General features: G+C 48.0%; 2 protein-coding genes across 2 annotated transcripts; both read left to right on the top strand.

Annotated features, from left to right (window-relative positions):
* The first annotated feature begins 1,612 nt into the window (after nt 1-1,612).
* Nucleotides 1,613-7,314, top strand: LOC105050741 (cellulose synthase A catalytic subunit 9 [UDP-forming]). The gene is given in 14 exon segments (XM_010930869.4): nt 1,613-1,643; nt 1,646-1,701; nt 1,821-2,016; nt 2,823-3,049; nt 3,162-3,258; nt 3,336-3,450; nt 3,569-3,835; nt 3,909-4,254; nt 4,561-4,824; nt 5,108-5,320; nt 5,471-5,678; nt 5,804-6,003; nt 6,133-6,486; nt 6,584-7,314. Coding segments are annotated over 14 exon segments (3,144 nt in total). The 5' UTR covers nt 1,613-1,627; the 3' UTR covers nt 7,169-7,314.
* Nucleotides 7,315-11,126: 3,812 nt separating this feature from the next.
* On the top strand, nt 11,127-15,534 carry LOC105050742 (pentatricopeptide repeat-containing protein At2g03380, mitochondrial). Its single transcript, XM_073262263.1, has 2 exons — nt 11,127-14,823; nt 15,062-15,534. Exon 1 carries the CDS (start codon nt 11,296-11,298, stop codon nt 13,519-13,521), a length of 2,226 nt encoding a protein of 741 aa, XP_073118364.1. The 5' UTR covers nt 11,127-11,295; the 3' UTR covers nt 13,522-14,823; nt 15,062-15,534.
* The last annotated feature ends 11,269 nt before the right edge of the window (nt 15,535-26,803 follow it).

The following is a 26,803-nucleotide window of genomic DNA, read 5'->3' as shown; positions in this document are numbered from 1 at the left end:
GGTAGATGTTGTTGGTGTCCTCCACATGTTGATTGAAAAGTATCTAAGCAGCTACACCCTTTCTATGCCTTGAGGTGCAAGTACTCCAATCTCTCTCTCTCTCTCTCTCTCTAGCAACCTGCACAGGACCCACCTAATACTGATGGCTGGTGGTCACAATCGCCTGGCTAATTAGCTGGTGCACTATCTCATTTTCCGCGTGGATTTTAGCCTTCCTCTGCGTGTTGGGTCCCTTCTGCTCTTGTTTAATTAACTGATCTTGTCTTTTGCGTCTATCTCTTTTCTCTAGCTGAAGGACTCTCATCAAATCCGAGAATCTTATTCTCCTATTTCGAACAGTTTGTCTTAAGCCCGACCATAGATTTTAAGCAACCGTTTTATAATGATTTTAGCGTGCCAATACTTCTTTTCCAAAAAGATCAGCTTATGAGTTTATGACCATGACAGTAAAAATCATATAACAATTAATCATCAACGATGCTATTTCATACCATTCATTACTGTCTAAAATTCTCTCTCTACTACGTTATACTTCTTTTGAACCATCAAGCAGGTTCCTTGAGGGCAGGAAATTACGTAACATTCAATATAATATTATTACACCTTACTGCAAGAGAGTCTTTTAGCTAGAATGGTAGACTTCTACTCCAGCACACCTGTAAGGCTTGGATATGATGGATTTATTACGCAAGCATGTAAGAACTAGAATTTATATATAATTATGCTCCATAATGGTTTCTAAAAGATAAAGCCTGCTGCCGCTATCCAGATATCTACATGACATAAATAAACTACAAAATGGTGAATGTCATTTTGCCATATATCCTTGGACAGTGTTAGTTTATCAGAGGGAATGGCACTAAATTTATTTTTAATGCATCTATCACGTTATTTGAACATAATAAAATTTATCATTATAGCAACCAATAAAAAAATTAATAGAAAATACCATATATATATATATATAAAGTATATGTTGATATTCTTTCTGCCTCAGATGACCCATAATGTGTCTTTGAGCCAGTGCCATTATGTGGCAAATAGCATTGTAACCAAAGGCATGCAACCCTGCAAGAGGATAGCATATCTATCATGCATCATTATGAACCTAAAAATGATATAAATTTCTACCAATTTTAGCCGAGCTACTCTCATGAAGGTAACTGGACTTTGCCTCAAAGATAATTCTGTAAAACGTGGCCTAAATTTTAAAGAGCCTTTCAGGGAGGAAAAAAAAAAGAAAAAAAAAAAAAAACCAATGTCAGTGCCAAGGTATATGCAGGATACGGAGGTCATAAAGAGGCCAAACAGGGGCAGTTTCGTCCATCGGGGCATAAATTACCTAACTCGGAGCGGTGGGCGTTAGACGAGAGAGCGCGCGCTGGAGACGGGGATTGTGAAAGGGTTGGTTGAGTGAGCTGGGACGTAGCTTCACTTAGCGGCAATGGGGACTCTGCAACCAACCAACCTCCGGCAACCAACGCATTAGGTGAGGGAATGAGACCCGAACTGAAGCCTCCCCACCACCACCCTCTCTAGCCTCAACAGCCAATACAAAAGCCCACAAATCCCAATCTTATGTGCTCATCTCCACCATCTCTCATCCAATCCCCGGTCACAAGACTCGATGGAGGCGAGCGCAGGTTGGTCGCCGGCTCTCACAACCGGAACGAGCTCGTGCTCATCCGGGGCCACGAAGAGGTATGATTGTCTTCGGAACATAAATAGAATGTCAATGGGTATACACAAGCATGAGATTAGCTGTTCTTTCGGAATGTTATTTTGGTGGTTTTAATGGTGGGGTGCTTCTTGTTGTGCAGCCGAAGCCGCTAAAGGCACTGAACGGTCAGGTGTGTGAGATTTGTGGTGATGAGATTGGGCTAACAGTGGATGGGGACCTCTTTGTGGCTTGCAATGAGTGCGGGTTCCCGGTGTGCCGGCCATGCTATGAGTATGAGAGGAGGGAAGGAACCCAACTCTGCCCACAGTGCAAGACCCGCTACAAACGCCTCAAGGGTCTGTTGCTTTCCGTCGCTCGGCGCATAACTTGATCGTGTGGTAGCTTATAATATTGACAGATTTTACACATTGGAAGACCAAATAACTAGCATAAGAGCGATCTCGTTAGAGCATAATCAGGAGAAAAGGAGCAAATCTCTTGATTTAATTTTAAGGACATCGGCCATGGAGTCATGATTTCCCGAAAAATGAGATTAAGTTGACTAGAAAACTAATTACATTAGAATAAGTAGGTTAAAATGGTGTCTCACAAAACAGTTCTTATGAGTGAGATTTGAAAATTTAAGTGATGTTTCGTTTTTCTGTCGAAGAACATGTCATGTTGCTATCAGAATTGCTTTTTTAAACCTTAATTACAAAATCGAATAAAATTCAATTTAATGTTAGGGAACTGTTTATGAGGATATATACAAAAATATATATGTTTAGGTACATGAGTTTAAATTCAATTGAACTTTTTATTGTGCATCAATAGATAGCATCGCTGAACCAAGCACCTTTGATATTCTGATGGTAGCATTGTATGAGTGTCTCATACAACATCTTGCTGGGGATCTTGGAAAAGATATGTATAGGGAAATTTTGGAAGTTAAAGGAAGGTGGAAGCTAAGCAATGTTATACAGGTTGACAGATAATAGACATATAAATATTGATTTTCCCAAAATTTAAAAAATTAAGTTTTTTCAAATCAGTATGGCCATTTTTTTTTTAACGGATATACCTCAAAATTGCACTCATAATTCATGGTTCATCCCTGTTAATTAATAAAGGCTGGTGACAACTAAGATTTTAAAACATGTAGGGAGTCCAAGAGTGGAAGGAGATGATGATGAAGAAGATGTCGATGATATAGAACATGAATTCAACATTGATGATGAACGGAACCAAAAGCAGCAGCAGCCACAGCAGAACAAACACATCACAGAAGCAATGCTTTATGGGAAGATGAGCTATGGCAGAGGTCCTGAGGACGGGGAAAGCAGTCCTCCTCAGTTCCCACCCATCATAACCAGTGCTCGCTCCCGACCGGTAACCTAGCTAGACTTTTTTTTTTTTTTTTAACCTTTTTACTTTTTTTTTTTTTTTTTGTCCACCCATATTATTAAGTGTTCTAACGCATTTTTGCTGCATGTTGATTCAGGTGAGTGGCGAGTTCCCAATATCTAATAGTCATAACCTTGGAGAAATCTCATCATCTCTCCACAAACGTGTCCATCCTTATCCAATGTCTGAGCCTGGTGGGTGTTGTATTTCTTGTATCATCTAATCAAGTGCTACAAAAGGAGGATAACTTAATCTTTCTGATGTTGAGCAGGGAGTGCAAGATGGGATGAGAACAGAGATGGAGGGTGGAAAGAAAGAGTGGAAGAGTACAAATCAAAGCAAAGCCTTCTTGGAGGCGAACCAGATGATGACCCTGACATGTCCATGTAAATCGACAAAAAAATTGCACCATCTTGTATCTCTGCCAAAAAAAGATCAGCAACATTACAAAGTATGCTTTTGTGTATGTTATCGCAATTGATGGTTACAAATATTACCATGCAGAATGGATGAAGCAAGGCAACCACTATCAAGAAAAGTGTCGATAGCCTCGAGCAAGATCAACCCCTACCGCATGGTGATCGTGATCCGGCTTGTGGTCCTAGGCTTCTTCCTCCGCTACCGAATCCTCAACCCAGTCCATGATGCAATTGGACTGTGGCTCACCTCAGTTATATGTGAGATATGGTTTGCCTTCTCATGGATCCTTGATCAATTCCCAAAATGGTTCCCAATTGATCGTGAAACTTATCTCGATCGCCTCTCGCTCAGGTGACTACGTTATTTACAAGTCTAAATTGAACACTCTATAACTCGAGCCTTGACACATCTGGATTTGTTTCAGATATGAGAGGGAAGGTGAGCCTTCGATGCTTTCTGCAGTGGACCTCTTCGTCAGTACAGTGGACCCATTGAAGGAGCCTCCTCTTGTCACCGCCAACACAGTGCTATCAATCTTGGCTGTCGATTACCCGGTGGACAAGGTGTCATGCTATGTCTCAGATGATGGCGCATCGATGCTCACATTCGAATCCCTCTCGGAGACTGCTGAATTTGCTAGAAAATGGGTGCCTTTCTGCAAGAAGTTCAACATTGAGCCCAGGGCACCAGAAATGTACTTCTCTCAAAAGGTTGATTACCTCAAGGATAAAGTCCAGCCAACTTTTGTTAAGGAGCGGCGTGCGATGAAGGTTGATTAAATTCATATGCTTAATTTAATTTCAGGATCACATACTTTATCATGCATGCTTGGAATTATAATCATTAGTCTCTTGATTCAGGGAGCCCACCTTTTTCTAGTATTCACTGTGTAAGACCCATTAGGCCATTTTCTCAAGTTGTGAGAGATTCGGGATAAATACATGACACTAAGCATATCATGCTATTTTCAGCTAGGTTAATAGCTTCAATTTTAATCTTGCTTCATCTTTTGTCCCGAATTGAGCTATAGATTTTTGTCACCTATATATGATATAGCATTTCAACTCATTGAGCAGAGGGAATATGAAGAATTTAAAGTGCGGATCAACGCACAGGTTGCAAAAGCCATGAAAGTACCCCCAGAAGGGTGGATTATGCAAGATGGCACCCCATGGCCTGGTAACAACACCCGTGATCACCCCGGCATGATCCAGGTGTTCTTGGGACACAGCGGAGGTCATGACACCGAAGGAAATGAGCTCCCTCGTCTTGTTTATGTCTCTCGTGAGAAACGGCCGGGCTTTCACCATCACAAGAAGGCTGGTGCCATGAATGCTCTGGTATGAATAGATTTCCATTCTCTCTATTCCATGATACAATCATTGCAACTACGCTGTCGAGTTTAATTCATCTTATGATAGCACTTGTTTCCCACTTCAACACGTGTTAGATGAAGCTCGAAACCTCACAACGGTGCAAATCACCTGATTTTCTCCTGTTCTTTTTCTGCTGGGTGTATTAGCACATCACCTACATTCTTATGTAAACTGGATGAATTTGGAGTTCAATTTACACTTTGTGGTTGAGATCTTCTAACTCAGCTCATGATCGGGTTATTGGCAGGTCCGTGTCTCTGCTGTCCTCACAAATGCACCCTTTATGCTCAATTTGGACTGTGATCACTATATAAACAACAGCAAGGCTATTCGAGAGGCAATGTGTTTCTTGATGGATCCTCAGACTGGGAGAAAAGTGTGCTATGTCCAGTTCCCTCAGAGGTTCGATGGCATTGATAAGCACGATCGGTACGCCAACAGGAACACAGTCTTCTTTGATGTAAGAAGTCTAAGCTGCAAACTTTGTGCATTTACATTTCCTCAAACATTGATGATCAAATTAAGATAACTGAACAAAATGACCGACTTCCATTATTGTTTCCGAAGACGAGGAAATGCATCGAATCTGATGATTATAGTCATTTTGCAGATCAACATGAAGGGCCTAGACGGAATTCAAGGTCCGGTCTATGTGGGTACTGGATGTGTCTTCAGGCGACAAGCTCTTTATGGTTACAACCCTCCCAAGGAGCCAAAGCGTCCCAAAATGGTGAGCTGCGACTGCTGCCCATGCTTTGGACGTCGCAAGAACAACAACAAATCCAAAGGTGGTTCAAATGAGCAAGCAGCAGATGGAGGTGGGTCGATCTAAGCCGCCTTCAATGTTGAACAATTGAGATATGTTTTAAGTAATGTAGTTTTTATTCTACATTGCATCACTCGAACTGAAGGCATGCACATTCCATTTCTGAATCATAATTAGGGTTCGACGACGACGACAAGGAGCTGTTGATGTCACAGATGAATTTCGACAGGAGATTTGGTCAATCAGCCGCATTCGTGACATCAACTCTAATGGAGGAAGGTGGAGTTCCTCCCTCATCAAGCCCTGCAGCGCTGCTCAAAGAAGCCATTCATGTCATCAGCTGCGGCTACGAAGACAAAACTGAATGGGGATCAGAGGTAACAACCAAATCAACTGCTTGATGAACAAAAGCAGAAAAAGTCTACCACAGCTCTCGGGAGCAAGTTTTAACTACTTAGACTACATCCTAAGCTATTTGGCATTGATTTATTACCTGAATTGTGCAGTTGGGATGGATCTACGGCTCGATCACAGAGGATATTCTCACCGGCTTCAAGATGCACTGCCGGGGCTGGCGGTCCATCTACTGCATGCCGAATAGGGCGGCGTTCAAAGGGTCCGCTCCAATTAACCTCTCCGACCGGCTCAACCAGGTGCTCCGATGGGCACTTGGCTCGGTTGAGATCTTCTTCAGTCGCCACAGCCCAGTCTGGTATGGCTACAAGAAAGGACACCTCAAGTGGCTCGAGCGCTTTGCCTACGTTAACACCACCATCTACCCCTTCACTGCTCTCCCCCTCCTTGCCTACTGTACCCTTCCTGCTGTCTGCCTCCTTTCTGGAAAATTCATCATGCCAACGGTTCGTTCTGTATTCAGTGTTCTCCTCTCCAATATGATGATAACTCCCTCGAAATCCAAATTCTAAGTGTTGATTGTTTTCTTTATTGAATATCCAGATCAGTACATTTGCCAGCCTCTTCTTTATAGCACTATTCATCTCAATCTTTGCGACGGGCATCCTTGAGCTAAGGTGGAGTGGAGTGAGCATAGAAGAATGGTGGAGGAACGAGCAGTTCTGGGTCATTGGTGGTGTCTCAGCCCACCTTTTTGCTGTCATTCAGGGCTTGCTTAAGGTTCTGGCTGGCATAGACACCAACTTCACTGTCACCTCCAAGGCTACTGACGACGAGGATGAGTTTGGGGAGCTCTACGCCTTCAAATGGACGACTCTGTTGATTCCACCTACAACTCTATTGATCATAAACCTTGTCGGGGTTGTCGCCGGGATATCCGATGCCATAAACAATGGTTACCAGTCATGGGGACCTCTCTTTGGGAAGCTGTTCTTTGCCTTCTGGGTGATTGTCCATCTCTATCCATTCCTTAAGGGTCTAATGGGCAGGCAGAACAGGACCCCGACCATTGTAGTTATCTGGTCCGTGCTCCTGGCTTCCATTTTCTCGTTGCTGTGGGTGAGGATTGATCCGTTTGTGATGAAAACCAAAGGCCCGGATGTCACGCAATGTGGGATCAATTGTTGATCTATGAATTCTCTTCCTCCTTGGAAGTGCTTGTGCTTTCTTCTGCGTCAAAAGAGTGAGACAATGTGAAGTTTTGTATTATACATGAAGTGAGATTACTTATTAGTTACATTAAAAAAAACTATATAGAGATTGCTTAAAGAAAAGTTTTGCTAGAACTGCTTGATGGATGTGGGTGATCCATATTTGGTTTCTTAAATTGTACATTGTTGATTGCTTTGAAGAAAAGAGAGAGAAAACCAAATAGTCCTCAAACTCCCCATCAATCTCAGTAGCTAGAGGTTTGTCTGTCAATTTATCTTGGATATTTGGCTAGTCATATTCTCCCATGTCTTTGCTTTTAAGTTAACTAATTTACTTTAATATTTTTAAGAGAAAGTTATGAAATATTTATCAAAATGTCATTTTTATGAATGTGCTATCTTTTGGTATCATTTTATCCGTGTTCGAGACGATCTTTGTCATGCCTCGAATCTAGTATCCAGATCGGATATGTGATGGTTTCTCATTCTTTAGGACAAGGCTCTAAAGAATATGCAAGATCTGTCATTTTATCAATATACAATCCTATATTCTTCACTGTTCGATTCTTAGCCTTATAGAATCTTCCAGATCTGAAAAATAATAAAAAGAGGGACTGAGCATTACGTGCTCAGTAAATTACCAATATCTTTGAGAGATCAAACATAATTAATTTTTTTTTTCAAATATATAATAATAGATGTAAATACCAATATAATTTTAATTTTCAAGACATGCCATATGTAACAGTAAGATTTAAAAATCTCTCTCAATCTTTGTTGACTACGGCCACAATCAGCCCCATGACAAAGCCCAGAAGAGACTAACCCCTAAAATACAAAACACCCGATTTTTCGACATGTACCAGGATAAAACTAGCTCTGATTCATAGGACCATGATTTGCTCTGTGACAAGATAAAGAGATAAGTTCTGAGAACAAACATGCGAACGCATCAACGTATGCCAGCAATCAACCCCAATTGACTACGTCTAGAAGGACAAATTCTGTCAGCGATCAGCCTTGATTGACTAAGCCGAGAAGAAATATATTTTTGACGTGTAGCCAACGATCAGTCTCGTCGGCTAGATCCAGATCATAATTTAATTAGAGAATTTTTCTCATGATTTTTTCACAATCAATTTTTTATAAATAATTATACTTATTTTTATAACAATATCAACTCAATTTTTATATAATCCAAAAAAATAATAAAATAATTTTTATTCAAAATTTCATACATCGATGAATATATATAATTTTTTTTCAGAAATCATGCACTATTAATATAAAAAATTTATTTCTTTTCAAAAATTTGTATCATGCAAAAGTGACATCATGCTTGATCCAAATTTTTTAAATTACTTTTTATAAATAAATACATAATTTTTAATTTTAATAATTTTAAATATTTTATATATAAATTTAATTTTTAAATATGTAAATATGTATAAAAATAAATCCATAGATAAGAGGAAATTTACCGTCAATCAGATCCAAAAATCACAATCCTCATCTTGTGACTTGATCTCTAGATAAAATATTCTGAGCCTTCAAAAAAATCAGGAGAGAGGATCTCGGTCCAAGTCATGGTTCAGATCCGAATCATTGGAAGAAATATTTTACTGGATCAATGAGAGAGAATTACGTAAAGAGAGGAACAATTTAGAAAAAGAAAATTTTAGAAAGAGAAATTAGAGAGAAAAATAGAGAGAAGGTAGAGAGAAGAAAGAGGAAAAACTTTTTTTCTTTTCTTTTCTTTCCCTTTTTTTTTTTTTTTTTTTCTTTCTTTCCTTCTTCTTCTCCTTCTTTTGTTTTCTTCTTTCTTCTTTGAAACAGGGGACGGAATTGAGGCCGACCCACCCCCAGGGCCGAGGCCTTCTCCGGCAGCGCCTCAAGCGGTTGCGGCAAGGGTGGCTCCGGCCCTTGGCGACCAAACCAAGGCCGCAACCCAGCGACGACAGCCGGTCCGACGGAAAGAAAAGAGGGAAAACAAAAACAGGGGAGGTCGAGTCCCCCATGAAATCCGGCGATCAGCGTTCGATTCTGGCCATCAAAAGTTTTGCGGTGTTTGGAAAAGAAAGAAAGAAGGAGAAGAAGGGATCCTTACCTCATCTCCGTGAGAAATCGATGGTGATTCGTCGATGAGAAATCGACGGCGATTCGTCAAGGAACACCTGTTGGAAATCGATAGAAGTCGCACGGCCTCGCCGGCTATTGCCTGCGGATTGGAGTGATGGGTAGAGGGAGAGAGAGGGAGGGGGGGAGGTGTTTATAGGTGGGATTCTAGAGCTCATCGATTGGAGTGATGGGTAGAGGGAGAGAGAGAGGGACGGGGGGAGGTATTTATAGGTGGGATTCTAGAGCTCCGATGAGCTCTAAAGTCTCGATTTCAGTCGGACTCAAAGAAGGAAGACGGACTCCATCGGGAGGTATTTTGGTTTGCTTTAAGATTTGCACAAGGGAGATTTAAAAAAATCAGTGTTCTTACAATTTTACCATTTAATAATATAAATATATATATATTGATGGAAAATGGAGGAAGCGAAGCACTTCCCCCAGATTTTATTAAGTGAAGAGATTAGTTACAGCTTTTCCAGGAATACGCGAGCTTTGAAACATAAAGCAACAGCAAGAATAAAAAACAAGGCAAGAAGAATTAAGTGCCCGTTTCGGCAACAGAGGATTTAGAACCTGGGCAACGATTGGCACTGAACAAGATGGGTCTCCATATTTAATTCCTTGACATCCCACTAAATACGGTGATATTTATGTCATCGTCGTCCGGCCGCCAATAATTTTTCTCCATCCCACTGCCTACCTCTCCTGCCTTGATGGCTAGGCCTCTTATTAACAAAAATATTATTGGCTGGACTAGGTCCACCAGCACAGCGGTGGACTAGTCCAACCATGAAATAACATACAAATGTAGACGTATGGGACTCTTTTCTCCCTCATTTATCATTGTGCGTGTTGCTTCACGATTGAATTGCTCCATGAACCTAGTCCAACCAATAACCACTCCCAACTTTTCTTCTTTTTTGTTTTTCTTTCAATGTACGTTGGGTTTGTGATTGGACTGATCTACCATTGAGTTGGTAGACCTAATCCACCAATAATATCTTCTTATTAGCATATGGGCAAAAATTCAAGAACTGAAGTTACCTATTTCTTCGTTGAACATGTAAATTATTATTTTAAGATGTGGGTTGTATTTTTCACACAAAAAAATGATCAACCTTCTTTAGCGACATGAATAGTTGGATCGTATTTTGCATAACTTTTAAAGTATGATGTTTGCTTTGCGAACTGTGCTGATAGATGAAATAGAGAGTTAGAGCACTTTGAAAACTCTGCAAAGCGTAATTCATATCATGAAAGAAGATCAATCATTCTTCCGTGCGAAAGATACATCCAAACTAGTTATCTCATTGTATTCCATTCATTCTCAATGAACCATTGCTGCATTTGAGCGAGCTTGACCTCACCCTCACTACTATGCATCCACCCTATTTAGTGGTGGCAATCAAATTGAGTTGGGCTAAATATGTGTTGGGTTAAAAATTTGTCAATTTAAATCTAATTTATTTATTATATGAATCTAAAATTTATATCTAAATATAATATATTTATTAAATAAATAATCTGATCTAATCTATATAATTCATTTATTAAACATATCGAATCAGATTAAATAGATTAAGTGGATCAGATTATATATGTCAGAAACAGATTTAATAAATTTTAAACGGATTAAATGGTTCAGGATCCAATCTAATTATTTAATAAATTAAATATTTAAATATAAATCTAACTCATTTAAGAAACTTAAATAGATCTAGATCGATGATCCGGATATAATTTAAATTTATTTATACCAAATCCAAATTTACTAAGCCTATCAGATTGATAGGCAGCATCATAAATTCCCACCCTTAGCCCCATCCTAACAATACCTATAACTACAACCACCCCTCTCTCTCTCTCTCTCTCATAAATCCAAAGCTGTTCTTCTGCGACTGACCTCCTCATCTCCATGAATCGACCGCGGTCCGACCCAAAGGTCATCGACGACGGGTCCTGAAGATCGCACTCCCCTCCTTGACGATGAAACCGGTCTCCCTCCTTCAGCGGCACTCCTCTTGCATCTTGGCGTACAACACGGAACCTTACCAATCCCTTGCGAGAGCCTATCACAACGCCCACTTAAACCTCAATCCAAGACCTCTGTCCATTAGTCCAATCAAATCCCCTCCTATTTCTCCCAGATTCTCAGAATCCACAGCTTCCAATCACCCAAACTCATTCCTCTCTTTGCTGCATTCCTGCAACAATATTCTGACCCTCGGAAAAATCCATGGCCTGCTTGTGGTTCGTGGACTGACCCATAACCTCCAATTACAGACCAAATTGATCGATTCTTATGGTTCTTTTGGGAAACTCGAATGCGCACGCATGGCGTTTGATGGTATTCCGGATCCGGATCTCTATTCATGGAAAGTAATGCTCAAATGGTACATAATGAACGAGCGGTATATGGAAGCTATTGGGTTTTACAGTTATATGAGACAACGTCTCAGAGAACAGGACAACATCATCTTCTCTCTCGTATTGAAGGCCTGCATCAAATTGCTCGATCTCGATGAGGGGAAGAAGCTACACTGCCACATAACTAAAGTTGGTAATCCTGATTGCTTTGTGCTAAATGTTCTTATCGATATGTATGCGAAATGCGGTAACATGGAATGTGCTCGCAGACTATTTGATGAGATTCAAGATAGAAATGTTGTTTCTTGGACTTCGATCATAGCTGGGCACGTTCAGAACGATTATGCCGAAGAAGGGTTGGTTTTGTTTAATAAGATGAGGTGGGCGTGTGTTGAGCCGAATGAATACACGATCGGGAGCTTACTGTCTGCTTGTTCGGTACTAGATGCTTTGCATCAAGGGAAATGGATCCATGGTTATATGATAAAAGATGGAATGGGTGCAGATTCTTTCTTACGTACTCCACTGTTAAATATGTATGTGAAGTGTGGACAAGTTACTGATGCCCGCTCCATCTTTGATGGACTTTGCAATGCAGATACTGTCTCATGGACTGCTATGATTGTTGGGTACACACAGATGGGATATCCTGTTGAGGCTTTAAAGTTATTTTCTGATGAGAAGTGGAGTGGCATAGTTCCTAATTCTGTTACCTTAGCAAGTGCTCTTTCTGCTTCTGCACAGTTGAAAGATTTGAATTTGGGAAGAGTTCTTCATATGCTTGGGATTAAACTAGGTTTAGATGAGTATGCTGCAGTAATGAATGCACTTGTTGATATGTATGCAAAATGTTGTGCTATTCTTGAAGCTATTTATATATTTGAAAGGACCTCTGCGAAGGATGTTGTTACTTGGAATGCTATGATTGCAGGGTACTGTCAGAATGACTTGGGCTGTGAAGCTTTGCTACTCTTCAACCAAATGAGGTCAGATGGCTGTCTGCCAGATGCCATCACAGTGGTAAGTGCTCTCTCAGCTTGTGCTTGTTTGGGAGCTCTATATATCGGCAGTTGCTTCCATGTTTTTGCCATCAAGTGTGCTTTTCTATCTAATATTTATGTTTGCACTGCTCTTCTTAATTTCTATAATAAATGTGGGGATGTGATGTCAGCTCGTAAGGTCTTTGATGAGATGAGAGATAAGAACACTGTTGCATGGTGTGCAATGATGGGTGGATATGGAATGCAAGGAGATTCTACTGGGTCTATTGATCTTCTTAGAAAAATGCTGCAGGAAGATTTGCAGCCGAATGATGTAGCCTTTACGACCATCCTATCAACTTGTAGTCATACCGGGATGGTTGATGAAGGACAGAAGTATTTTGATACCATGTCAAAGCATTACAATATTGTCCCCTCGATGAAACATTATGCATGTATGGTTGATATGCTAGCTCGAGCTGGAAAGGTTGAGGCGGCCTTGGAATTCATAGAGAGAATGCCAATGCTAGCTGATGTAAGTGTTTGGGGAGCTTTCCTTCATGGTTGCAGACTCCATTCAAGGTTGGAGTTCGGAGAAGTGGCGGCGAAGAAGATGATAGAGTTACAACCTGAGACTCCAGATTACTATGTTCTGATGTCCAACTTGTATGCTTCAGATGGAAGGTGGGATGAAGCGTTTAAGATCAGGAAACTGATGAAGGAGAAAGGGTTGATCAAGCTGCCAGGATGTAGCTCCATAGGAATGGATAATGGATTACATCCATTTGCCTTGAAAGATGTATTTCTCAGGCATGGCAATACATCACCAAATTTTAAAGTTTCTTCTGAACATATGGCGCAATGACTAGGTCTTTATGTTGATAATGTTACGTTCAGTTTTGACTGCCTGATGCATAGTGATCTTCTTCCAATGCTCTTGGAACTACCAGCCATGTGCGGCAGGATGCAATGAACCAAGTGCCCATCATGAGGTTGCACAGGAATCAGAGCAACCGGAATCAGTAAAATGAAATGAATGCCATCAACAGATGACAGGCTTTTGATGTTTAGGAGATGTGTCATCTGGGAATACCTGCTTATTGATGATAACATTGTGGCAATCTTTCAGGAAGAGGCAAAGAAGAGATCGGTTCTGTATCAAAACTAACCTCATTTATGTTGGATAGTTTGAAGCTTCAGTTTTTTGACTTTTTCTTTTGTATGATGCTGTGTCCACTTTTAGTGTTTGCTGATCGTGGAGATATGGGAACAGGTTGGCAGGTGCATGGGTTTGCAGAAAAATTGGTTGCCCAACAGATGCAGATATTTCCCATCAGCTCCTATAGATGTAAGCAGAATTTAAGCTAATCAACATTGCAAGGAGGACTTCTCATCAGATAATGAGGAAAAATTTAAATCTCAGGGATGGAACAGTGATGGGTTACATAAATTTAGCATTGCAGATGGCCTCTTGCATTCAGCCATGAGAGGAAAAGGCAGAGAAGCCCAATCCTGTGCACAACACTTCCAAAGCTGGGAATATTTTTCTGAAACGAGGAAATTTCTCTCAAAAATCTGTCAGAAATTAGCTTAAAGGGACCCAGTTTAGTTGCAACAATAAATTCAGTGTGAGATGATTTAGGTATAGCCACTGTTTGTACCCAGTAGTATGGTAGAATGAGAACCGACTCTGTGGGACAAGTTTGGAAGCACAGAAGTGTCCTGCTGACACTAAATTCTTAGAATATTGTATATTCTGTTTTCTTAACTAATATTTCAAAACTCAGTCTCCATGGAATTAAAGAGCTGTTTCACAGAAAATATTCTTTTCTATTAGACCCTGGCTTGAATTCCCTCCACTTGTGCAGTAGTATTGAAGTCTTCTTTTGCAATCATATGGCACAAAACTCAGTCTGTGTAGTCAATACTTTGGGAACGCATACTTCAGTTACATGAGATCATTTCAGCAAGGGTGAATTTCATCGATATGTTGGTGTGGAACAGATGAGTATTACAACCATCTATCTCAATAATTTTAGGGGGTGTTTGGTTGAAGAGAGTGGAGGCCTCGAACCGGAATCAGAATGGGTGACTCCCATTCCAACCGTTTGGTTGGGAGGAATTTCATTCCGATTCCAATTCCAGGATGGAATGGAAATTGCTCAATGTATATAGAACTCAATCCCTACTCTCCTCTATGGATTCAAATTTTTATTCCAATTCCGATTTCGATTCTGGTCATGAACCAAATGCTTCAGAGGATTTGATCGTTCCGATTTCAAACTATTCCGATTTTCATTTTCATTCCGATTTCGATTACGAACCAAACATTTTCTTACAACAGCTGCTTCCCCACGTGAAATGCAAATCATTCGTATGGTTGACCATAACTATGAGTTTCACAGGAGTACGACAATCATGATTCTTGGGGTTGCCCAGCTCGGCCGGCCTGGGAGATTCCAACATAGAGCTCAATCGGATGCGGGCTTAATTCCACTGGCACATACCATGGAGCGAAAGGCTGCATGGCCCTCCTCAACCAATTCCAGGTGGCTGCACGAATGCAAGAACCGAAGGAATGTAATTACTCCAGTGGGAGAAACACGAGCATTCAGCATCTCCTTGAAAAGCTTCACAGCCTTGCCAGTGAAGGCCATAGCATGCAATCATTGCATTCCAAGAGACCGCATTCATCTCCACCATACCATCAAAAGATCCTCCGAGCTTTCTCTTCTTCCAAAGTTGCGTGGGTCCTGTTTTGGATCTATGGTGATTTACAAGTTGTTAGTTTGTCGTATCGTTTGGGTTCTTTCTGCTTTAGCAGGTTGGGTTGTAACTGCTAACTTTATTACCTATGTTTAATTCCAGCTGGGTGCTCCATCTGTTGCCAAAAAAAATCCTCTGCGCTACCTTGGTGCTCTCACACTTTGCATAGTGTCAAAAAGAGCTGCCGATCATAAAAATGAGAGTGTTGGAGAATACCCACCGACTGACCGACCGACTGCTAGAAGGATCGACCGACCGACCGACTGTCGGAAGGACCGACCGACCGACGGCCCGACCGACCGACTGACGGTCCGATCGACCGACGGCCGGACCGACCGATTGACGGTCGGAGCGACCGACTGAGGATATGTCGGACGCACCTTTTCCGACCGACTGAGCCCAGAGGTCTGATGGCCGACTCATGAAAGACTCGCCGACCAACGGAGGGGCCCGACGCCATTCAGCTGGCCACCGACTTTGGGTCGGTCGGCTCCTCCAATCGCCGTACAGCCGCCAGACCTTGTCAGCTCTGACAGCGACATGCGGCACGGCTATCTAGGGGCATTGTCCCGCCGAAGGCATTGTCAACCCTGGTGATTTGATGGCCACACGGCGACATGACACTTTCACGGCGACTCTGACAGTCTACAGTGAGTTGACAGTTCCTCACTTGTCTGCGCCATTAATGACGGCGCCATACCGTGCTCCACTATATAAACCGGGGAAGGCAACAGTGCAAGGGATCCACTCCATCGCTCCCACTTCTCGACTTCGAAACCACAGGCTCGCTCCTCTCCCTCTCTCCCCCTCTCGATCGAGCTCTCTGTCTACATTTCACTGTTGCCCAGTCACCTCTCTGACTTGACCGTCGGAGGGTCTCCGCCGGAGCCGTCTCCGGACAGTGTGAACTTCTCGTTTTTGCAGGTACACGCTCCCCGACGATCGGACGACGAGGCGATTGGCCGCAACAGATTGACGCGCCAGGAAGGGGACAGCATGACAAAGACAAGAGCTCAACGATCGAGAATCACCGGATCGGCAAGGCGCTCTTCCCGCCGGGAAGAGGCCTCCCCGCCACCACCGGCGGCGGAGCCCAGCTCTCCGCGCCCTGCAGTGACCACGGAGGCGCAGATTGCGGCCATCGTATGGCAGATGACCGTACTGACGGACGCAGTCAAAAGCCTCCAACAGCAACCGACGGCCCGTCCGATGCCCTCCAGGAGCAGCCGCCGACGACCGCGCCGATCCCCATCGCCTCCATGCGAGCGCCCCCAACAGTGCTCCCACGGAGAAGAGGAGAGACGACCATGGCGCGACGACCGACGGTCCCAGCGGCCCTCTCCTTCCCCATTGGAACGGGCAAGGAAGGAGAAACGACCGCGCACACCGTCGGCCTCCCTCTCAGAATCTTCCGGAGACTCCACTCCCGGGGTCTCCCAGCATCGACGGGCGGACGACTACGAGCGCCGGTTCGAGAAAATCGACCGCCGACTCGCTCAGTTGCAGATGGACGGCCAGAAGTCTTCGAACGACGTCGACTTTCAGACCGCCCAACCTCTCTCCCGACTGGTCCTCGACGAGCCGATTCCTAGTCGGTTCAAAATGCCGCACGTGGAGCCATACGACGGCTCCACCGACCCAGTCGACCACCTCGAGAGCTATAAAGCTCTCATGACGATCCAAGGGGCAACTGACGCTCTTTTTTGCATCGGCTTCCCCGCCATACTCCGCAAGGCTGCCAGGGCCTGGTACTCCGGTCTCCGATCGGAAAGTATTCACTTCTTCGGGCAGCTCGAGCACTCGTTCGTAGCCCATTTCAGCACCAGTCGAAAGCCGCCGCGAACGTCGGACAGCCTTTTCTCCCTCAAGCAAGGGGAAAATGAGACGCTCCGACACTTCGTGGCGTGATTCAACACGGCCACGCTTGAGGTCCGGGACCTCAACGAAGACATGGCTGTCTCAGCCATGAAGCGGGGCCTGAGGGCGTCCCGATTCACCTATTCTCTGGACAAGACCCTCCCCCGGACATATGCCGAGCTACTGGAGCGCGCATACAAGTATATGCGTGCGGACGAAGGAGCGTCCGACCGACGCTTGGCCGAGCCCAGAGGCCCGAAAGAAAAGCGGAGGAAAGGTCGGGAGCCCGCCGAACCCAGCAGGCCCCCGACCGATAGTCGGGTCTCGCCACCCCGACGAATCCAAAAGTCACCCCGGCAATAGACTCCGAGGCCGGCACGCCCCAGGTATGACTCCTACACTCCTCTCTCCGCTCCTCGTGCGCAGATCCTGATGGAGATCGAGGGGGAAGAATACCTGCGACGGCCTCCGCCTCTGAAGGCAAAGGGCCTCGACTGTCGGAAGTACTGTCGATTTCACCGAAGCCACGGCCACGACATCGAGCGGTGCATCCAGCTGAAGGATGAGATTGAAGCTCTCATCCGCCGGGGGTATCTCGGCAAATTTCGGAAGGGTCCGCCGACCCAACCAGTTGCCGATCGACGACCCCAGCCGACTGAAGAAGCGACGAACAATCAGCCGACGGCCGGAGTCATCAACATGATCTCCAAGCGGCTGGGCCCGGGGATATCTGCGGGAGGGGAGCCGACGAAAAAGCCGCACCCGGATGACGTAATCACCTTTACGGAGGACGACATTCGGGGCATCCAAACTCCCCACGACGACGCTGTTGTTGTGTCGGCAACAATAGCCAATTATGATGTAAAACGAATTTTTGTTGATAATGGAAGTTCAACGAATATTTTGTTTTACTCGACCTTCTCTCGAATGCAACTGTCAATTGACCGACTTAAGAGGGTCTCCGTGCCCCTGATCGGCTTTGCCGGAGACGCTGTCACGACAGGGGGAGAAATTACCCTGCCCGTGACGGCCGGCACCGAACCACGGCAAAGCACGGTCCACTTAACTTTCGCGGTCGTCCAAGTTCCTTCGGCCTACAACGCCATACTCGGACGGTCCGGATTGAACGCCCTCAGGGCAATCGTCTCGACGTACATCTCCTTGTTCGATTCTCGATCAAAAACGAAATCGGGGAGATGCGCGGAGATCAACAGCTCGCCCGACGATGCTTCCAAATCTCCGCTCAAAGCGACGAGTCGAGGGGTTCTCTGACAATCGACAAGCTGGACCAACGGGAGGAGGAAGAACGAGGTTCGCCGGTCGAGCAGCTCGAGGCGATCCCGATAGGAGAAAATCCTGACAGGAAAGTTTGGGTCGGGTCCCAACTGCCCGACACCGAACGACGCCGACTGACGGAGCTGCTGACGGCCAATGCCGACATATTTGCTTGGTCGGCGGCAGATATGTCGGGCATCCCCCCAGAAATCATAACCCACCGACTCAACATCGACCCGACGATGAGACCGGTGAGGCAGAAGAAAAGGTCCTTCGCTCCAGAAAGGCAGAGGGCCATCGACGAAGAAGTGGACAAGCTACTCGAAGCAGGCTTCATCCGAGAATCCACGTATCCCGATTGGCTCGCCAATGTTGTCATGGTCAAAAAAGCCAACGGAAAGTGGAGGATCTGCATCGACTACACCGACCTCAACCGAGCCTGCCCAAAAGATAGCTTCCCGCTTCTCAAGATCGACCAGCTGGTGGATGCGACGTCCGGATTTCGACTGCTCAGCTTCATGGACGCCTTCGTCGGGTACAATCAGATCCGGATGGTGCCTGAAGACGAGGAGCACACCGCGTTCGTGACTCCCAAGGGCCTCTACTGTTATCGGGTGATGCCCTTCGGACTGAAGAACGCCGGCGCCACCTACCAGCGACTTGTCAACAAGGTCTTCAAAGACCAGATCGGGCGCAACATGGAGGTGTACGTGGACGACATGCTGGTGAAGAGCACGCAGATCCCGGACCATGTTCAGGATCTCGAGGAGACCTTCCACACCCTTTGACGATATCGAATGAAGCTCAACCCGGCCAAGTGTGCATTTGGGGTGACCTCAGGGAAGTTCCTCGGATTCCTCGTTTCTCAGAGAGGGATTGAGGCCAACCCTGAGAAGATAAAGGCAATCCTCGACATGCGTCATCCGAACACCAAGAAGGAGGTCCAACAGCTGAACGAAAAAATTATCGCTCTTAGCCGATTTATTTCTCGATCAGCTGAAAGGTGCCTCCCATTTTTCAAAACTTTGCACCACGCAAATGGGTTTTCTTGGTCGGATGAGTGCCAACAGGCCTTCGAAGACCTGAAGAGGTACTTGGCTTCCCCACCGCTGCTCGTAAAGCCGCGGGTCGGGGAAACCCTGTATCTCTATTTGGCCACATCTTCTGAGGCGATCAGTTCGGTGCTCGTCCGAGAAAATGAGTGCCGAACCCATCAGCCTATCTACTACACCAGCAAGGTGCTCCACGGCGCAGAGGCCAGATACTCGGAGACGGAAAAGATGATTTTTGCCCTGACCGTCTCCACGCAATGACTCCGTCCATACTTCCAGGCCCACGCCATAGTGGTGCTCACCAACCAGCCCCTGAGGGCGATACTGCACCGACCCGACACATCTGGACGACTGGCGAAGTGGGCGATGAAGCTCAGCGAGTTCGACATTCAGTACCGACCAAGGCCTGCCCTGAAAGCTCAGGTCTTGGCCGACTTCATCGCCGAATGCCCGACAACCGACCAAGAGTCGGGAGTTGAAGACCCGGGACGAGATGCGGTCTCCGAGCCAGACCCGATCTCCACCTGGGTACTCCACATCGACGGAGCCTCAAACGCTCAGGGAAGTGGGGCCGAGCTCCTGCTCACGAATTCGGATGGGGTGGTCACCGAGTATGCCCTCCGGTTCGACTTCAAGGCCTCCAACAACCAAGCCGAATACGAGGCACTCCTCGCCGGCTTGAGGATGGCAAGGGAGCTGGGCGTCGACAGCCTCCGGGCATTCTCCGACTCTCAGCTGATCGTAGGGCAGGTCAAGGGCGAATTCGAGGCGCGGGATCCGACCATGGTCAAGTACCTTCAGGAAGTGAAGGACCTCATGGCACGCCTCAAGTATTTCGAAATCTCCCACATCCCAAGGTCGGAGAACGCCCGTGCCGACGCACTCTCCAGACTGGCGACGTCGGCTTACGACTCTTTGGGTCGGACGTTCGTGGAGAACCTCGAGCAGCCGAGCATCGATCGGGTCGAAGAAGTACAGCAGCTAACGTCCGAACCAAGTTGGATGGACCCGATCGTCCAGTACCTGACCGACGGGATCGATCCCGAAGATCCTGCGGAGGCCAAGCGACTCCGATGGTCGGCCTCACAATATGTCATCATGGATGGCCGACTCTACAAGAGGTCGTTCTCCCTTCCCCTGCTTAGGTGTTTGGGACCGACCGACGCCGACTATGCTCTCCGAGAGGTTCACGAAGGAATTTGCGGGAACCACTTGGGGGGTAAGTCCCTGGCCTACAAGGTCCTGCGACAGGGTTATTACTGGCCTACCATGAAGAGGGATGCAGCCGAGTTGGTCCGGAGGTGCGAGCCATGTCAAAAGTATGCAAATATTCAACACCAACCGACCAGCCAAATTGCCCCTATTGTCGCTCCGTGGCCCTTCGTCCAATGGGGGGTCGACATTCTCGGTCCTTTTCCACCAGCGTCGGGCCAGAGGAAGTTCATCGTGGTCGCCATCGACTACTTCACCAAGTGGGTGGAGGCCGAACCATTGGCGCAGATCACCGAGCGGAAGATGGAGGACTTTATCCAGAAATTCATCATCTTCAGGTTCGGATTGCCGCACACCATCATCACCGACAATGGACGACAATTTGACAACCAGGACTTCAGAGACTTCTGCGCCAGGTTCCACATTAGGCACCGACTGACTTCAGTCGGGCACCCCCAGTCCAACGGCGAGGTCGAGGTGACCAACCGAACCTTGCTCCACGGACTCGAGACCCGACTAAACGAAGCCAAAGGTCTCTGGGTCGACGAGCTGGGCTCCGTTCTGTGGGCTTACCGAACGACCCCCCACGTTCCGACCGGGGAGTCGCCTTTCAGTTTGGCCTATGGAACGGAGGCCATGATCTCGCTCGAGATTGACCTGCCATCTTCGAGGGTCGAGCGGTACCAAAAATCGGACAACTCCGAGAGTCGGAGGGCTGACCTAGACCTCCTCCCCGAACTACGAGACGAGGCCCAAATTCGCATGGCTTCGTACCGACAGAGGGTCGCTCGGTATTACAACGTCAAGGTCAGACCAAAGCTTTTCAGGCCTGGCGACTTGATCTTGAGGAAGGCAGAAGTGTCGAAGCCCTTGGACCAAGGGAAGCTGGCCCCCAATTGGGAAGGACCCTACAAGGTAGCAGACACCTACGGTCCGAGAGCCTACCGACTGGAGACCCTTGAGGGGAAGTCCATTCCCCGAACTTGGAACGCTGACAACTTGAAGCTGTATTACCAGTGAACTTTGTAATTCAATAGTCGGAATACAAATTCAGTTTGAAAGTTCGGAGTTTTAACTCTTCGACTAATGATCGGTGCTCATCAAGGTCAAGCCCCGACGTGACGATATGGACTTAGTGTCCTCCGGGAACCAACGGCCTTATCGTCGGTGATCCATCAGACCCTTACAAGGACCGATGAACTCTTATTGACGGGAGTTGACACTCCTTCGACGATGCGTCGGACCCTTACAAGGACCGATGAACTCTTATTGACGGGAGTTGACACTCCTTCGACGATGCGTCGGACCCTTACAAGGACCGATGCACCCTCATGGACGGGAGTTGACATCCCTTCTACGATCGAACTTTCGGGCCAAACCATCGGCTGACAAGTTGATCGGGCCCCGACCAAAGAAAGGCGAAAAGCCTACGCGACTGACGTCGCGACTTCCGACCAGGCTACGGCCGGTCGAGGGATATTCGGCTTACCACCGTCTATCGCATAACACGACCTTAGTCGCATCCACGACTTGCCGACCGACCTACGACCGGCTGGACGATATTCGGCTTGCTACCATATGTCGAAAGATACAGAACGAGTACCCGACGCAAGAGCATGGGGATCCGACTTATTGTCGTTCCCCCGACACTGCGCCGGGCAACATTCGACTGAACGCGTCTATGGAAGCCCGACTACCGAACCTTCGCCAGGTTCGGTCGGCTCCTGACTCAACAAGACGCGCCCGACCGATGAGCTCGACTATCAGAAGCCGACCCAGAGTCGGGACCTACCCTTCCTTCGTAGCGGCACGAGTTGCTGAACGTCCTACCGACTTATGTGAGTTGGCAACCTACACAAATTAATGACTCACTAAGGCATTCAACTACACATTTGGAAGAAGGAGACAAAGGGAAAGCAGAAGAAATTTTCATTCAAAATTTTCATTCAAAAAGTACAAAGTCGGGTCGAAGCCCGATTACATGTATTTCAAAAAACAGAAAAGTAAAGGAAAGTCGGTACGGCCCGATCACCCATCTGAGTCGATCTCCTCGACCGATGGGAGATTGGGGATGATTGGTGTGTCGGCCACAAGCGGAGCCGGGTCGACGGCTGAAGTCGGTCCTTCGGTCGGCGGGGGACTGGCAGTCGGCGCCGCTTCCTCCGGGACAACTTCCTCCGCAGCAGCTACGCCTCCCGACGGCTGGTCGGCCATCTCCTCGGTGGCTTCCTCCTCGGCCCCCGGTGGGACGATGCTGCTAAGGTCGAGCTCCGGATACAAGGCCCGGACTGCCTCCCGACCGTCCTCGTACCCCACCCGATACGAGGCGAAACCCGACTCGAGCATCTCCTCCCGATATTGGTCGGAGACCCTGAAGTCTTCAACCGCCCGGTCGGCCGACTCCCGCGCCGACCTTGCCTCTTCCTCCGCCCGGCCGAGCGCTTCCTTCGCCGACTCCGCCTCCGCCTTTGCTATGTCGGCGTCGGCTTGGGCGATCGAAAGTTCCTCCTCGGCCTTGGCGAGCTTCTCCAGGCTCACCCGAAGCTGCTCGTGCTCTCCTTGGAGTTCGGCGGTGGCACCGTTCCGTTCGTGCCGAAGACGACGCACGGCCCGACCCTTATGTCTGGCCTCCTTCTTGGCCGACCTAAGCTCGGACCCAAGCCGGGAGACCTCGTCTACTAACTTGGCCTCCCGGTCAGCCGATTGCTGAAGGTGGTCGGCCAACATCGCCCTCTCGGCTTTGGCCGCCGCCGACCTCTCCTTATAAGCGGCCCGGACATTGCCGAACCTCCGGTACCCGACCTCCAATTCCGACTTTGTATAGATCAGCTGCCGATTGGAAATGCTTCGTCAGGATCACATAACAAGAAAAATTTCTAAGGAAAAGAGAAGGTGATGCGAAGCTTACCTCGACCATAGTCGGATAGAACCTGGACAGCATCTCGATTACCTGCCGAGATCTCAGCGACTCAACGTCGGCCGGAAGAAGAATCCCCTGGCACAACCTCCTCGCCAGGTTGTGGTCGGCCAACGCCGACGCGCCTTCGGGAAACTGTGCGCTGGACGGCACAGATCGACTCCCCGACCTTGTCTCGTCCGCGGGGTCCATCGGGGCCTTCCCTCGATCGGCCGCCCCGACCGATGGAACCGGCAGCGAGGGGATGCTCGAAGTAGAACCAGCACCCCCCGCTGCGGCCACAGACGCCGCCGGATGATGTTCGGTTTCCCGAACTACATCCGGCTCCATCGCTTCCGGTGATGCAGCCGACGTTCCTTCGGCCGCTTCACCCATCGGCCTCTCCTCCGAACGCATCGCAGGAGCCGCGAGCGTGATGACGGGCTCGGATTGATCGGTCACCGACGCTTCGATGATCGGCGCCGCTGGAGCAGGCTTCTTCGGGGGGCGCGAAGGTCCGGCCCCCGATTCTGGCCTCTTTCTCGTCGCGAACTGCCGTATCTCCGCGTCTGTCGGCCGCATTCTTGGAGGTGTCCCTGCAATACCGACAAAGGTGTTAGCTAAAGGACCGGACTAAGGGTCGGATGAAAAGGAGACCGAAAAATCGGACGATACCTAGTCGGGGGACCAAGCTTAAGCCGGCGTCATAGAGAGCTTGTTCGGTAACAAGCTCCCTCTGCTTCGGGACCGACATATCTTTTAGTCGGTGGAAGTCCTCCCGGTCGTCCGCTTCCACCCGACTGTTGTCATTAGCTTCGGTTCGGGGCACGCCCCAGTGAGAAGGAAAGCCCCAAGAAGACGGAGAAGAAACAAAGAAGAATTGGTTCTTCCACCCATGAATGGACGATGGAAGACCGGTGATGAAGGAAAGACCCTTTCGGGGGTTGAAGAGCCACCACCCTCGGGCTTTAGGGTGGGGTCGGAGCACAAAGAAGGCCCGGAAGAGAGAAATGCGAGGGTTGGTCGGCAAAAGCTGACACAACAAAGCAAAACTGATGATGAGACGGACTGAGTTCGGCGCTAGTTGCGCCGGACAGAGTCCGTAATAGTTCAGAAGATTCCGGACAAACTCCGAAATCGGGAGCCGAAGACCTGCGCGGAGGTCCTCGACATAAAGCGCCAGCTGACCAGGCGGAGGGCTGTTAACCCGACCGCTGGCCCCTGGGGCGGACAGTTGAAACTGCTCCGGGATGCAGTATTGCTCCCGAAGCCGATCAACATTTGGCCCCGAAAGCGAGGAAGCCTCATCTTCCGGAGTCGAGCGGGAGTCGTCAGTCGGGTTCCCCGACCGAGCTCCCTGAGTCGGATTCCTGGCCATTGCACTGGAACCGAATGAGGAAGAAACAGAGAAGAAGAAGAAACGGAGGAGAAGAAGGTGAGGGGGACGAAGAGGAGACCACGAACCGGAGGAGCTCTTCTGGAAGCAAGAAAGCTCTACCCGCGACGACTGAAAAATCGCCCGGACAGAGTTTCGACAGCAAAATGGCCGTGGTGGGGTCTTGGGTCCGAGGGGTCCTATATATATAGGCCCGACCGATGGCCAAGATGACTCCGCGCCGATCGAAGCTTCATGGATGCGCGACACGTGGCGGCCTCCGGGTGGCTGAGGATTCGGTGCGCCCCGTCCCAGGACGGCCGCACTGCCCATATTAAATGCGGGGGGCGCCGGCCAACCACCTTCGACACGCGGCACGCGCGGACGCGGTTCCGCATTTATGCGCCCGCGTCGATTCGCGTTCCCGATGGGATGCTTGACAGCGCCCCACACTCCCACGATCGGCGCCGGATATCCCATCGTCTGACGTCGTATCGTCCGACGCCCGATCTTCTGACACCGACGTAACGTCTGACACCTGACGCCGACGTGACTTCTGACACCGACTAGACGTCCAGATCGCTTGGCATTTATGAGGCGTCTGACATCGGATCAGCCGGTGGTACGGTCGGATCTGTGCATACGACAACCCCACTCCTAGTCGCCTAGGATTGCTGCCCGAGTAAGAGCATCGGCCAGCTCACCATCCGACTTAGGAGTGGAGGGGGGCAACTGTTGGGGAATACCCACCGACCGACCGACCGACTGCCGGAAGGACCGACCGACCGACCGACTGTCGGAAGGACCGACCGACCGACGGCCCGACCGACCGACTGACGGCCCGACCGACCGACTGACGACCCGATCGACCGACGGCCGGACCGACCGATTGGCGGTTGGAGCGACCGACTGAGGATATGTCGGACGCACCTTTTCCGACCGACTGAGCCCAGAGGTCTGATGGCCGACTCATGAAAGACTCGCCGACCAACGGAGGGGCCCGACGCCATTCAGCTGGCCACCGACTTTGGGTCGGTCGGCTCCTCCAATCGCCGTACAGCCGCCAGACCTTGTCAGCTCTGACAGCGACATGCGGCACGGCTATCTAGGGGCATTGTCCCGTCGAGGGCATTGTCAACCCTGGTGATTTGACGGCCACACGGCGACATGACACTTTCACGGCGACTCTGACAGTCTACAGTGAGTTGACAGTTCCTCACTTGTCTGCGCCATTAATGATGGCGCCATACCATGCTCCACTATATAAACCGGGGAAGGCAACAGTGCAAGGGATCCGCTCCATCGCTCCCACTTCTCGACTTCGAAACCACAGGCTCGCTCCTCTCCCTCTCTCCCCCTCTCGATCGAGCTCTCTGTCTACATTTCACTGTTGCCCAGTCACCTCTCTGACTTGACCGTCGGAGGGTCCCCGCCGAAGCCGTCTCCGGACAGTGTGGACTTCTCGTTTTTGCAGGTACACGCTCCCCGGCGATCGGGTGACGAGGCGATTGGCCGCAACAGAGAGCATGGATCGCATGGGTGGCAGAGTGTTGTGCAGCGGTTGATCGATGCCAATAGAAGAAGATGGATGGCTATCAAACAAAATAGATTTACGTACCATACACAAACATAGTTGATAGCCATTCATAGAATTTTGGGATGCAAACCGTGCATCACAGAGGGCTCTGGTTCTAAATATCAAAAGCTCAAGATC

This window comes from Elaeis guineensis, chromosome 8 (genome assembly GCF_000442705.2).
Source record: "Elaeis guineensis isolate ETL-2024a chromosome 8, EG11, whole genome shotgun sequence".
Taxonomy (NCBI): domain Eukaryota; kingdom Viridiplantae; phylum Streptophyta; class Magnoliopsida; order Arecales; family Arecaceae; genus Elaeis; species Elaeis guineensis.
Note: the sequence above shows the minus strand (reverse complement) of the source record. Positions and strands in the feature narration are given on the sequence as shown.